The sequence below is a fragment of the Eschscholzia californica genome, unplaced genomic scaffold, assembly GCF_041429995.1.
Source record: "Eschscholzia californica isolate CP2 unplaced genomic scaffold, dmEscCali1.0.p SCAF_6, whole genome shotgun sequence".
NCBI classification, from domain to species: Eukaryota; Viridiplantae; Streptophyta; class Magnoliopsida; order Ranunculales; family Papaveraceae; genus Eschscholzia; species Eschscholzia californica.
This window is the reverse complement of record NW_028238483.1, coordinates 16286699-16300243: the sequence shown is the minus strand read 5'-3', so window position 1 is coordinate 16300243 and position 13545 is coordinate 16286699. Positions and strand designations below refer to the sequence as shown.

Sequence of the window (13545 nt, the reverse complement as noted above, 5' to 3'; positions counted from 1 at the left end):
CAGGACAGGTGAGCGGAGAGAAAAAAAGGAAAAGAAGGGTTATTTCCGTAATAGCACCCAACTTTGTGACTGGTTTCCTGCCTGACCCCCTACTTTATCAAAAATACCCGGATGACCTCTTATTTCAGATTCCGTTATAACACTGTTAACTCGTCATCACTTCTCTCTCATCCAACTCATCGCCTCTTTCTGCCACCTCATCTTCTCGCCACTTCATCATCTTCACCGGTGAAGGTCGCCGACCGGTCAATTTTCCGGTCGGCGACCTTCAAACATAAAAAAATTTTTAACTCTCCTCACTCTCCCTCTAAATAAATTTTTTTTTTTCTCTCTCCTCTCTCTCTAAATACTCCGGCGAAGGGGTTTCCCTTCGCCGGAGTATTTAGAGAGAGAGAGAGCGGAGAGAATTTTTTTTTTGAGAGAGAAAGGAGAGTTTTAACTTTTAAATTTTCTTTTTTATGTTTGAAGGTCGCCGACCGGAAAAATTCACCGGTGAAGATGATGAAGTGGCGAGAAGATGAGGTGGCAAAGAGAGGCGATGAGTTGGATGAGAGAGAAGTGATGACTAGTTAACGGTGTTATAACGGAATCTTAAAAAGGAAACCATCCAGGTATTTTTGATAAAGTAAGGGGCTAGACAAGAAACCGGTCACAAAGTTGGGGCTATTAGGGAAATAACCCGGAAAAGAATGACGGAGGAAACGTAAAGGGGACATATATGGTCTTAGAAATGGATCGGACGGTTTATTGACTTTCTTCAACGAGATAGAAGATGGTCTCGTCACATCCTCTCTCTCTCTCATCCTTCTGCAACCAAACCCCATATCTTCATAGATAACCCTAGATAACTAAACCCCTTCAATCTCCTCTCCTCTCCTCTATCTCTCTCTCTATACCCCTTTACTTTTCTCCTACTTCTAATTATATTCTCAATTCAATTAGTTTGGTCTATGGGAATCGACGGTATTAAGTTCAGACTATTATCACCTAATTCAAAATCAGCTGCTTATTTCTACTCCTTATACATAGATTAGGATTACTATTGGCTCTCGAATTGAAGTATTTACTTTTTGATTTTTGAGTGATGGAGCCTCGTGTGGGAAACAAGTTTCGACTCGGTCGTAAGATCGGTAGTGGATCGTTCGGGGAGATCTATTTAGGTATTTTCAGATTGTTCTATATATTGTTTTCATTCTAGTTGTTACTTTGTGCCCCAAAGGTTAGGGTTTTAAGTGGTGAATTCTTGCAGGTACTAATATTCAAACAAATGAAGAAGTCGCTATTAAACTTGTAAGTGTTTAGTTTCTCAACAGTTCTTTCAGAAAAAGAAGTAAAAAATTTGAGCTTGTTTGCATAACTTCTTGACTACATTGAATTATTGATACAATCTCCATGAAATTGAGTAGTATTTGATTTTGGGTAGATTCTGTTTCTGGGTTCTCGCCACTATAAAGTATAGATATCTCTATGTTGTTTAGTATAGTTACGATTTTTATCCCATAACAGACTTTTATCATTCATGAGGTCTTAACTCTTAAGCACATTCCAATACTAACATGTATGAACATTGAAGGAACTGAAGCTGCTTTAGGTGGTTGCTAATCACAATTTCCTGATACCAGGGTTAACAATCGAAGTTACACATGCTACGGAATTCAGCATGTGTACCGTGAGATCAATCAACCCGTGAACTAATTATTTGTAGTTATTTAGCTTAAGAACTTTGTGATATCTTAGAATAAGAAACATTATTTATCAAGTCTAGTTATCCTTGTTGAATCCATGCTTGTAAATTTGGTTTGGAACTGGAGAAGATGATCTTTTAGGATAATTTATATGCATATCTCTCTACAACTTCTTAGGCATACAAACATACCGAAACATTGTGGTGGATTTTATTGTTCATTTGTTGATATCGCTACCTGTTAAGTTGTAGAGGATTTGTAGTTATTAGGAGTATGCAAGAAGATAGCAAGGGACTAAAGAAGTTTAACTTAAGTACGAAACTTGGAACCTTAAATTATCTCCCATTCGGGTCTGAAGGACAATATTAAACGTCAATTTGTCCTCGTTTCTAATGTCACGTTCTTAGTTAGAGAGAAACATCTAGTTACTCTTTTTGAATAGACGTATCCAATAACTTGAAATGTAACCATAAATTTGTTTGTAACCTGCGTGGCTTCTCTCTGCCTTGTTCCCTCCTCGCCCCCTAGCTTTCACACTGACAACTTTGGATTCACTAATTCTTATTCTATCGTTTTATATCTTGTTAAGGTTGTGAATACTGAATATGCTTCTGGTTTATTTAAATCCGCAAATGTGTGTCGTCATTCGAGACTGGACTTTCTTTTGATCCCTTTGCATGTTTTGCAGCGCGATCCTCTGCACGGAAACAGTGATACTCTTAGTTTTCTTGAAACTCGATAGATGCTTGCATCACACTAGCACTTATTCTATTATTTGTTTCAAAAATTATTTGTTCTGTTATTTGTGTTGTGTTTTTTTCCATCTTCATCTGAAACTCTGTTAATGTGTTTGTTTTATTCAGGAAAATGTCAAGACAAAGCATCCCCAATTGTTTTATGAGTCAAAGTTATACAGAGTCCTACAAGGAGGAAGTAATGAGCACTTTTATTTCTTCTTATGGTTATGTAACGTTTCAAGAAGTTATCTTTGCGCTAATTAGTATATATTTTGTGTTCATATACTCTTTTATACTCTGACAGCTGGTATTCCAAATGTGAGATGGTTTGGTGTTGAAGGAGACTATAATGTTCTTGTGATGGACTTACTTGGTCCTAGTCTTGAAGATCTATTCAACTTTTGCAGTAGGAAACTATCTCTGAAGTCCGTTCTGATGCTCGCTGATCAGATGGTCGGTACTTGTATTTTGTGTTCGTGTTCTTGTGTTTTGAGCTTTTAAGTGCTACGTTTGATTCATTCGAAACTCTTCATGCATGTCACGTGCAGATCAATCGAGTTGAATTTGTTCATCTAAAGTCTTTTTTGCACCGAGATATCAAACCAGACAATTTTCTCATGGGTTTGGGAAGGCGCGCGAATCAGGTTTTGTTTTATACAAATAACATATTTTTGGTCTCCAGGAAATTCTCATTGTATTGGTACTGATATACAACATGTTATTCTGCCGCCTAGGTATACATCATTGATTTTGGTTTGGCTAAGAAGTACAGAGATAGTTCTACGCACCAGCATATTCCTTATAGGTCAGTAGTTTGAATGCTTTTAAGTTGAATGCTTTTGGTGCTTGTATGCGAAATCTTATTACTTCTGTCTCTCCAATTTAGCGACTTCTGAGTGGCAATAATAAACTTTAGTAACTGGTCTTGTAATAGGCACACCTTATCTACTAGTTATAACCCGTGCCATACAGGAGTGGGCTCCTGTACTGTTGACTTCCTGTCTGTACCTGCAGCAATTTTACACACTCTAGTTCTCTAGGTTTTGTCCCGAACGACTTTTTTTGGACCTTTGTTGGAGGTTTATGTAATCCTTCATTAGGAAAAAAGAAAAAAAAAAGGTGAAAAATTCAATGATCTCATATAGATTTTTCTTGGACTTAACTGTCAAAAGAGGAAGGTATTCCCAGTGAAGGTATTTTCATTTCCTTTTCTATATTTTATTTTTGCCTGCACTTGATTGTCAAAAAGAACATGTTAGTGAGGCTTAGAGCTCATGCATTATGTTAGTAGCCATTCATGTATCTTCGTAACTTCTTCCATGTTAGCTTCATTCATCACTGGGTTTCTTATTCTTTCTTCTTCTCGGTAGCACACTCTAATTTTCTTCAAAAATTTGCGTACTCCGCAGGGAAAATAAGAACTTGACTGGAACTGCTCGGTATGCAAGCATGAATACTCACCTTGGGATTGGTACGTTTAATATTCTTTGAAAATATGCTTCCTCTATAGTCTATACTTTTCAAATGAACATGACATGACTCCAGGTGCTTTTTATAATTGGGGCATGTGACAACTCATGCTATTTAGGCTACTTAAAGAGATCATTCGGGCTTTACTATGTGGTTTCTTCTAATCTAACTCTATTTTTAAAAATGTGCAGAACAAAGTCGGAGGGATGATTTAGAATCTCTTGGATATGTTCTCATGTATTTCCTGCGAGGAAGGTACAAGCTTGTCAATGTTCATTTGTTTCACTGTTGCCCATTTACTTACTTTATCTTACATCATTTCCCTTTTCTTTGTAGTCTTCCCTGGCAAGGACTTAAAGCAGGAACTAAGAAACAGAAGTATGAGAAAATCAGTGAAAAGAAAGTTTCTACGTCTATCGAGGTAATCATGTTTGAGTCATCTGTTGCTTAACTAACCCTTATGTCTTACTCTTACATACATCACTAAGAGTATGACAGAATTTCGTTACTTTCTTCTCAGTCTCTATGTCGAGGATATCCTACAGAGTTCGCATCGTATTTTCACTACTGCCGTTCATTACGATTTGATGATAAACCAGATTATGCCTATTTGAAAAGGATATTTCGTGATCTCTTTATTCGTGAAGGTTCGAGCTTCTATACTTACATTATCGTTTTTTATGGTCGGTTGTAGATTTAAGTAAACATGCTGTAAAGTTAGTATTACAGGGGTCGTAAGCTGCAAATGTTTAAAATATAATGCTATTTAATTTGGTTTTACTTCTTGGTTCTTGCAGGTTTTCAGTTTGATTATGTCTTTGACTGGACAATTCTGAAGTACCAGCAATCACAAACTTCAACTCCTCCATCTCGTAGTCCTGTATGTCATGTAGCAATGCCAATACGTATTTCTTTTAGGGGGTTTCTTTCGGAGTTCTTTAGGAACCATGTTTCTCTGACATATTTACTTGTGTAACTGTAGGCACCCCTGGCAGGACCAAGCGCTGCAATGTCCCCACCTAATGCCAACATTGAAAGGCAGCCAGGTAGTTCATGGCTGTTTATATCTCATTACGAGATCTAAGCTTGATTGCTGGATGTAAATTTCCAGTTTGGTTCTTTTATTTATTTTGGCTTGTCTCACCATAATTTTCTTGATGCATATCAAACTAATAGGTCATTTCGTCACTTTCTTCTTCGTCATAATACTCTTTATCCAAATTGTGTCTTTTTTGAATGAAATGGAGTATTCATGTCAAGTAGGTTCATGTGGACCCTTCAATCCACTCTGTCAGACTGTCATGATCATATTGCGCCATGCATAGAAAAAATATCTAATCACCTTATATTCTACGTAGTTTAATACTGGTTACTTCATTCTTGGTCGCAGGTGACACAGGAAAAGCAATAGATGGGCCTTCATCTGATCCTTCTCGAAGGAGAGTCTCCGCTTCAGGTGTAACTGCAGGAAGCTTGTCTAAGCAGAAAAGTCCAATAGCAAATGATTCAGCTGTGACCAAAGATCCTATGGTATGTTGATTAAGCTATAATTGTGCATAAGATGACAGAATCATGGATGCATAATAGGTTCGGGGAAACTGATTTTTCTTGCACATTCGCCATAACATATTGTATTTCAATATTATCTCGAAATTCTTTTCCTAGACTATATGTAGAGTGATGCATGTTATTAGATCAGCTTGCATTCACATAATTGTATCATTCCATTGCCATTAAATTTTAATTCCCAAACTAGTTAACTGAAAATATTGTCACTGATTACACCATTAGTTATCCTAGAAATTTTTATTGAGAAAAAGGTGAATTAGGGAGGAGGATTTTGGGTCGAAAACCTCAAACTAGTTAACTATTATCTTGTTGCTAATTAGGCACTAGTTAATCCATTAGATATTTACCAAAAAAAGTGAATTAGAGCTGATGATGATAGTAGGGCCAAATGTAGAATATTGAATCAAAGAAACACCGAAACCCAGGGAAAATAGTCCCTGATCTTCAAGTGAAGCTGTCAATCTTCTAGTATATATTTCAATGATGCTTCAACATTTTTCCTGTTTAAGTGAGTTTACCTCAAAGTCTCAGACGAATATATATCCTCCCTTTTTTGCAATTTTGGTCATGAAAATGCTGTTATCATGACAGATTTAATTTACTATGAAGCTGATTACTCAAAATTCTTGGGACGTTTCAGTTATCTGGCGCAGCTTTTATGGGAAGATCTAGTGGCTCATCAAGACATGCTGCTGTTGCGAGCAGTCGTGATGCATTGGTTGGAAGCGAGTCTGACCTATCTCGTCCTCGAACCACCGAAGGAAGCTCAAGTGCATTGCGCAAGGCTGTAAGTGGACAAAGAAGTTTGAACGTCATTTCCTCAGATTCCAAGCGCACGTCATCTAGTAGGATCTTGTCCAACTCAAAGAACTACGAATCCGCTCTGAAGGGCATCGAGTCTCTGAATTTTGATAGTGAAGATAGACTACCGTATTAGCTTCCTATTCTCTCTCATATGTAAATCACACAAATGATGTGCTTCAAGTTCTTGGTCGAAGTGTTTTCTCTGAGATAATTTTTGAGACTGATCTGGAAGTGAAGTGCTTCTGGGAGCTGGTAAGGAAAGGAAGAAGTGCGAAGAGTTCAAACCCAACAGAAGAAAACTATTATGCCGGGGTGTTTTGTTTTCTTTAGGGTTGCTTCCATAATGCATCATTTTCTACAACGCTATATTTCTATGGATGTATAAACCACAAGATTCTTATTACTTTGGCGACCATCAAACTAGTTTTGTATCAAATTCTTTTTCTGGACTTTCACCAAAAAAAAAAAACAAATTGTGAGAAAAAAATAATACTCATTTGAACAACAATCTTGAAGATGATGCACCTTTCTTATCATCTTATGAATCATAGAGAATTGTCTACAAAGATTTCCTATGCTTGATTTTAAGGATATATGTATAGTTGATAATGAATCTAGGCTTCTCATATTAAGAATTTTGATCAGTACCCTTCTTAGATATCTTCATATTCTTATCGCGTTTACGTTTTATCTGCATATCTACAAGTTACCTAGTGGCAATTGCAACTTAGGGACGTTGGACTAATGTTGTTATATTCAGAACTTTCGGTCGACCTTAAATTATATCCTAGTAGATAGTGGTGTTGGGTAGATAGGTTACACAGAAGTGTTCAGATTTTGTTGCAGTCGTTCGGGTGAACAAGCATCCATAAAGTGATTTCGGTTCGGAGTGAGAAAGCAGCTTGTATATTCCTTGGGAAGAGCAGGTATAAAGTTGACCATCTTGATGGATGTTGATTTTAATGTATGCCAAGGCAAACAGATGAAAATTTATTGCCTTCAAAAACTGATTTTGTGCCTTCATGTTAAACTTGCATGAAAATTTATTGTTTTGAAAAATTGTTTGGTCACTTGATCTTAAAGGGTAAATGAAGTTTTATAGGTGTGTTGGAGAGAGGGCAGTTTTGTGAGTTGATTTTTTTTCTTCATTTTTCATCTTGAACTTTAAACTTTTACAAAATTATGTGTTTATATTAAGTGAATTGCACTTATTTTTCTATTTTTATTATGTATGGAGTAGAAATAACAATAAATCAGAAATAAACCCAAGATCGCCAAAGTTTTACGTAAAAATATCCTGAAGCCTGACTTTATAAGATAACTAAATAGATAACAAAATCTTTCCAATGCTTTTCAACTTTAAGTCTGTCCTTTTTATAACATCATCCTGTAATTCTCCAAATTGTTGGTAATTGCTGGTAAATACTACAAAACAATAATCTGAGAGAAACAAAATATAACATGACGTTAGACCTTGTAAAGACTAGTTTGACTAATTTCAAAACAAGTAGAACATATGTCAAACCAATTTTACATTAATTAGAGCAAATTAGACCAATTTCATCATCGTAGACTTTTCCGACACAATCTAGGGCAAAATTTAAGCAAAAGTCTAAGTAAAATAAATTTTTTTTATCAATTCCAAAACAATTTGACCATGTAAGAAATAATTTACCAATTTTATTTAAATTTTCCATAATGGATTTCTAATGGTTGTTATTATAATTAGTTTTCTCCAATATATCAAATTGTTTTCCTGATCTTTGCAACAAAAAAAAATTCCTCATCCAATATGGTACGGAGTATTTCAATTTTCTAAATATCAATTTGTCTTCATCCATATTTCTCCCACAGAAAGATGTATTTATACAAGGCGGTGACAGAAAGAAATGTGCGGCATGCGGATGTTGTTGCCTTGTTGGTACTCATTCACAAATCGTTGCAAATGAAATTAATGGGAGCTATTGGAGTTGAAGTAGGGTTTTGATAAAAAAAACCATAATTGGATATTCAAACAAATATCTTTTCATTGCTAATTAGACTTTTTTCAACAAAAAAAAAAAAAAAATTAGACTTTCTTTTTTTTCAGTCTATGGGACATGAATAACATTGCAGAATGTATCAAGTAGGTCTTGACTGAATGAGCTCGAGTTCACATCGGTATGAGTTCGAGTTAACATTGCAGATTGGAACCTTCATTGTAAACAACTTTGATAGTATTTGATATCATAGATTCCTGGTCTCAGGGCTTAATTTTTAGTGATCATGATGAAAGTGGCCTGCTTTCAACGAAAAAGAAGAGGATGAAAGTGGACTGGAATCTGGTTCACATACGTTTTCTTTTTGTATTTGATTTCCATGAAAGCGGACTGGATTAGATCTTTGGCTTATGCTTCAAAGATTGCAATTTGAGTTATTATCTGTGAATAATCTAATTTAAAAGGTAAATATAAAAATAGTCCTAATTCTAGTGTATCCATATCTTGGAGATATATACGAGAATATGTTCCTTGATTTATATCTTGGACAGGAGTTGTTGACTTGAGTACCACTTTTACCCTTATTAGCGATCTTGTTCAAAATTACAATAGAGAACAGACAAAACTTTCATTTAGGGAGACGAATGAGTTTTATTCGCTGTGGCAGTAAATATTCTAATTTAAAGGGTTATTTAATTGCTTTAAAATTTGGAGAATCAGAAAATATTAGCTGTGTTAAATGTGGGGGAAAGGTCTTTAACAAATTTCACGGAAATCTGATAGTTGTTGGCTCAAGCTCTTACCTCTCGGTATGAGCTCGAGCTCATTAAATCACGGCTCATAGGAAGTATGAGCTTGAGTTGGTGGTAGTTGATCTGAGAGATCAACCATCCATATACAACTTCCCACCATTTTTTCCTTAAGGGTGTGTTTGATAGACTTTTTCCTAGGGAAAAAAGAAAAAATTTCTCTAAAAATTTACTTTTTCCTGTGTTTGATGTTAAAAGTAGTGACTGGGAAACTTTAAGTCACGTGATATTTATTTCCTCTACTTTCCTCAAAATGAGGGAAACTTCTTACCCAGCTATTACCAGAGAAAAAAAAACTCCCAAAAAATAAGGGTTTATTTTTCTCTATAAAACCCCTTATTAGGTTAACTTAAAGAGAATTGCAGCAGCTCCAAGTAACGACGCCAAAAACAGAGAACATACGACTGCATAGAACTAAGGTTTCTTTCTTTCTCTCTCTATAAAATTTCTCTTCATTGAATTAATGAAAGAACTTCATCATCATGATTTGCTTAACAATTACATGGATTATAACTCATTTATATTAATTTGTCTTCATTGAATTGTGGAACAATTCGATCATCATAACCTGGTTTACTCTCTCTCTCTCTCTAGAATTTTATCATCATAACTTTGTGTTTCAATGGCATCATCATCATAATGATAGTCTACTTTTTTTGGTTTATGCTTTATACTTGAGGGTGTTATAAGCAAAGATATCTATCCTCTCATATATCATAAAAATTTGGCACTCTTACATGTTTTCAGACTTGCTCACAACTCAAGATTGAGTTTTTAACTCCCTCATACACTTTTGAGCCACACATATTGGACAATATCCAAGTAAAAACTTTGAATCCCTTAGGTCAGTATCAACTTATTCAATAGAATCTTACCAACTTAGGGAATTACAGAGTCTTTTTGTGTGGCACATCGTCACCATCTTAGAAATTCACTTATTTTTATGGAAAAGTAGTGTACCTGAGCACATATAGAGTTGTACCAGTAATAACATACTAACAGGGTAAAAGTTTTTGAAGTTGCTAGAGACACATGGTGATCTTAGATACAAAGACAAAATTAAGAAAAAGAGAGTTAGAGATACATAAGAAGTAAGAGAAAAGAACTAGTGGTAAAAGTAAGAGAGAGAAAGTTCTTTAAACAGATGGAGTTTACTTGAGATTATATACAAGCTAAGATTACACAGAGAAGCAAGGATATCTTCTCTCCATACTATTATTGTGCATGACATTATTATTTTATTAGTTAAAGATGTTATAAGATTGTTTGTCATATTTTTGTTATATTTGATGACCAAGTTAGTTATTAGACATTTATATAATTTACATTTTGTTATAGTTGCTTCCTATGATATATGATGCAAACATCACAATTAAGATTACGTATAGTATGTACAATGATGATTATCATCATATACGTATATTTGAAAAATCGACGTAGAAGACATGCCATTTTGGAAAGGAGAGCTTACATAAATCGAGACCAAGATAGAAACAACGTATTGCAAAGAATTTACTCCGAGAGTGACCGTTATTGTCACGAACAACTTCGAATGAAACGAGGACCATTTCGACGCTTATGTGTACGCTTACGGGGTTATGGTTTAGTCGACAATGGACATGTGAAAGTTGAAGAACACGTTTCTATATTCTTATACACAGTTGGACACGATCAACGTAATCGCAGTTCAGTTCTACAATTCATTCGATCAGGTGAAACAGTGAGTAGGTATTTTCACATTGTGTTGTCAGCAGTACTTAGGCTTTACAAAGATGTGGTTAGACCAGCGACTGGTGCTAACTCTCCAATTGATGGAAGTCGTCGACAAGCTTGGCATGAGTATTTCAAAGTTAGTATAAATTCGAGAGTGTTTAGTTCTTTTGCTACTTAATTATATAAGTGCATTAGTTAACCACATCATTTGTATTATATAGGACGCTGTCGGTGCAATTGATGGTACACTAATCAGAGCAACTGTTCCTATCAAAGACCAACCTAGATATCGTAATAGAAAAGCTTACATTTCTCAGAATGTTCTTGTAGCATGTGGGTTTGATATAAAATTTCATTACGTACTTGCTGGGTGGGAAGGGTCTGCTCATGACGGCCGTCTTTTGAGATGTGCAGTATCTCGTTCTGGACGCAAACTAACAGTTCCAGTTGGTATGTGATTTTAAAATATTATATCAAATAAAAAAATTAGTTAGGTACAAATTTGTTATTCGAGTGGAATTATAGTAAATTATGTTCTGTAGGTAAATATTATCTTGCTGATGCTGGATTTCCGTTGGTGCCTGGGTTTCTCATCTGCAGGATCATATTGGTCGTCGACGTTAAAATCCTAAAGAATTATATAATTATCGTCACTCGTCTTTACGTAATGTCGTCGAAAGGACTATAGGATTGTTAAAGAAAAGATTTTGCATATTTGAGAAATGCAGCATTCCACGATATTGATACACAAGCTAAGATTGGTATCGCATGTTGTGCTTTGCATAACTTCTTACGAGATGGAGATCCTGATGATATAAGTAGTGACGAAGATAATGAGAGCGACGACGATGAAGTAGGCGAACTTGAGGATGTAGATCAACTCGTGCAAGATGAAGAAATTAATATTGTCCCGTCACAAATTTGGACAGCAAATAGGGATATAATAGCAGAGGAAATGTGGACTAATTTTTCGAATTTATAATTATATTAATTTTTCATTCACGTTTCATTATATTATTGAATATTTTTTCTCACGTTTAAAAATATTTATCATATTATTCTCTACATTATGTTATATCGTGCAATTTATATAGTTTTAGATTATCAAAATAGATGACGTTGTGATTCTTTATGTGTTGATAAAGATGGTTGTTGAGTCTGGTCCCGCCAATTCAAACAAAAGGTGTAAGAAGCCTACTGCGACGTGGAGCACTATAATGGACGATATTCTAGTTAATACGCTTTATGATTACATTTTGGCTGGAAAAAAAAATGGAAATCAACAAGTAACTGATGAAATACATAAGAAGACGGGAATCCGTATTACTGTTGAAAATATCAAAGCTCGTATGAAAACATTCAGAACCCACTATACTACTGCGAAACATGCAATCGACGCTAGCGGGTTTGTCTTTAACTCTGTAACTTTTCGCATCGAGGCGGATGACGATGCATGGAGAGATTACGTGGAGGTACGTTTTTAATTTATATTGTCTTAAAAACTTTACAAATAAAGTTTGACTTTGTCCTTCACATTGTTTATTTTCAGGCACACCCTAATGCAAAAAATTTGCGTACGAAGAGTTTTCCGTATCAAGAAAAATTAGGAGTCATCGTTGGGACAGAACAAGCCACTGGCAATAGACAAGTGGAGGCTGATGATATTTCTTACGAACTACCTGGTTAGTCAATCACTAAAAGTTATCAATTCTAAAAAATTTAATCATTTTCATAACACACTTATCTTATTTTTGTTTTAGGTGAAAACGTTAATATGGCGTCCATTAATCTGGATGAAGATGAAGGTCTATGCTCCCCAACTTCTGTTAATCGAGATCAATTTATAGCGCCAAAACGAAGACGACGGTCAGAATTTGATGAAACATCTATTTTACTTGCGCAAGCTGCAAATAAACTTGCCGAAGCAGTTCAACCTCCTTCAGTTCGTGGTGTGGAAGATGCGTTGATGGCCATTCCAAACTTAAGCGAGCAAGAGGTTGAAGATGCTATGTATATGTTCGGAGAGAAACCCGAACTTACACGTATATTCCTTGACTTTCCTGAATCAAGAAGAGCATCATGGTTAAGGAGAAAGTTAACCAGCGGTTAATCAAGGGTCAAGTAGTTGCACTTTTTCGCGAATTGATAAACTTCAGTATGACTCAAATTAGCATTAGTATTAGTAATTTAGGAGATTGCGTTAATTTTAATAATTTTTAGGTACTTATTAGCGTATTAGTTTGACTCGGTTTGGTAGTTGCTATACGTTTTGAAAGTATATTTTTCTGGATAATATGGTTTGTTTTGATGTTTAACAAAATATTTTGCTTGGTTAACCAAACATCGGAAAAAGTAATGAAGTAGGAAACATATTTTTTTCCCTAGCAAACCAAACAGTGGAAAATTAAGAAAATGGAAAACTAATGATTTTTCTCTTAATGAACCAAACAATAGAAAATATGGAAAATGTTTACGGAGAAAAAGTTTCCTGGGGAAAAAATTTCTCTGAGAAAATTTTTCTCTATTTTTTTTCCTTACCCCAAATTGCTATCAAACACACCCTAAGTAGTTTATAAAAGAAAAAATTAAACAATATTTCTATCAGTTTAAATTACTAAACTGCCATCAGTTTATAGTTAGGTACTACAACGACCGAGTTTTAGAGAGAGATCTAGATATTTATAAGTTCATCATCACTTCATGATTATAGAACTTTGATTTTTTTTTCTTTAAGTTCGTGAAGAGGTGTACTACCTAATAAACTATCATCATCTTGATG

At 35.1% G+C, this 13545-nt stretch overlaps 2 protein-coding genes across 4 annotated transcripts; both read left to right on the top strand.

Annotated features, from left to right (window-relative positions):
• Nucleotides 1-694: 694 nt before the first annotated feature.
• LOC147532015 (casein kinase 1-like protein 2) lies at nt 695-6909 on the top strand. 2 transcript variants are annotated; one of them, XM_086646365.1, is made up of 14 exons: nt 695-1160; nt 1250-1290; nt 2549-2618; nt 2727-2875; nt 2971-3066; nt 3157-3227; nt 3832-3893; nt 4084-4147; nt 4229-4313; nt 4413-4539; nt 4690-4772; nt 4875-4938; nt 5283-5422; nt 6102-6909. In XM_086646365.1, the coding sequence occupies exons 1-14, from the start codon at nt 1085-1087 to the stop codon at nt 6396-6398; spliced, it is 1425 nt and encodes a 474-aa protein (XP_086502491.1). In that variant the 5' UTR covers nt 695-1084; the 3' UTR covers nt 6399-6909. The 2 variants fall into 2 exon arrangements, with proteins under 2 accessions (XP_086502491.1, XP_086502490.1); XM_086646364.1 differs by having other exon boundaries at nt 733-1160; nt 4084-4313.
• A 2496-nt stretch (nt 6910-9405) lies between these two features.
• Nucleotides 9406-13155, top strand: LOC147532014 (uncharacterized protein At2g29880-like). 2 transcript variants are annotated; one of them, XR_015227816.1, is made up of 4 exons: nt 9406-10902; nt 10988-11290; nt 12000-12448; nt 12527-13155. XR_015227816.1 is itself a non-coding variant. In XM_086648703.1 (3 exons), the coding sequence occupies exons 1-3, from the start codon at nt 11984-11986 to the stop codon at nt 12874-12876; spliced, it is 738 nt and encodes a 245-aa protein (XP_086504829.1). In that variant the 5' UTR covers nt 11918-11983; the 3' UTR covers nt 12877-13107. The 2 variants fall into 2 exon arrangements, 1 of the variants encoding a protein (XP_086504829.1); XM_086648703.1 differs by lacking the exons at nt 9406-10902; nt 10988-11290 and having other exon boundaries at nt 11918-12238; nt 12316-12448; nt 12527-13107.
• Nucleotides 13156-13545: the final 390 nt, after the last annotated feature.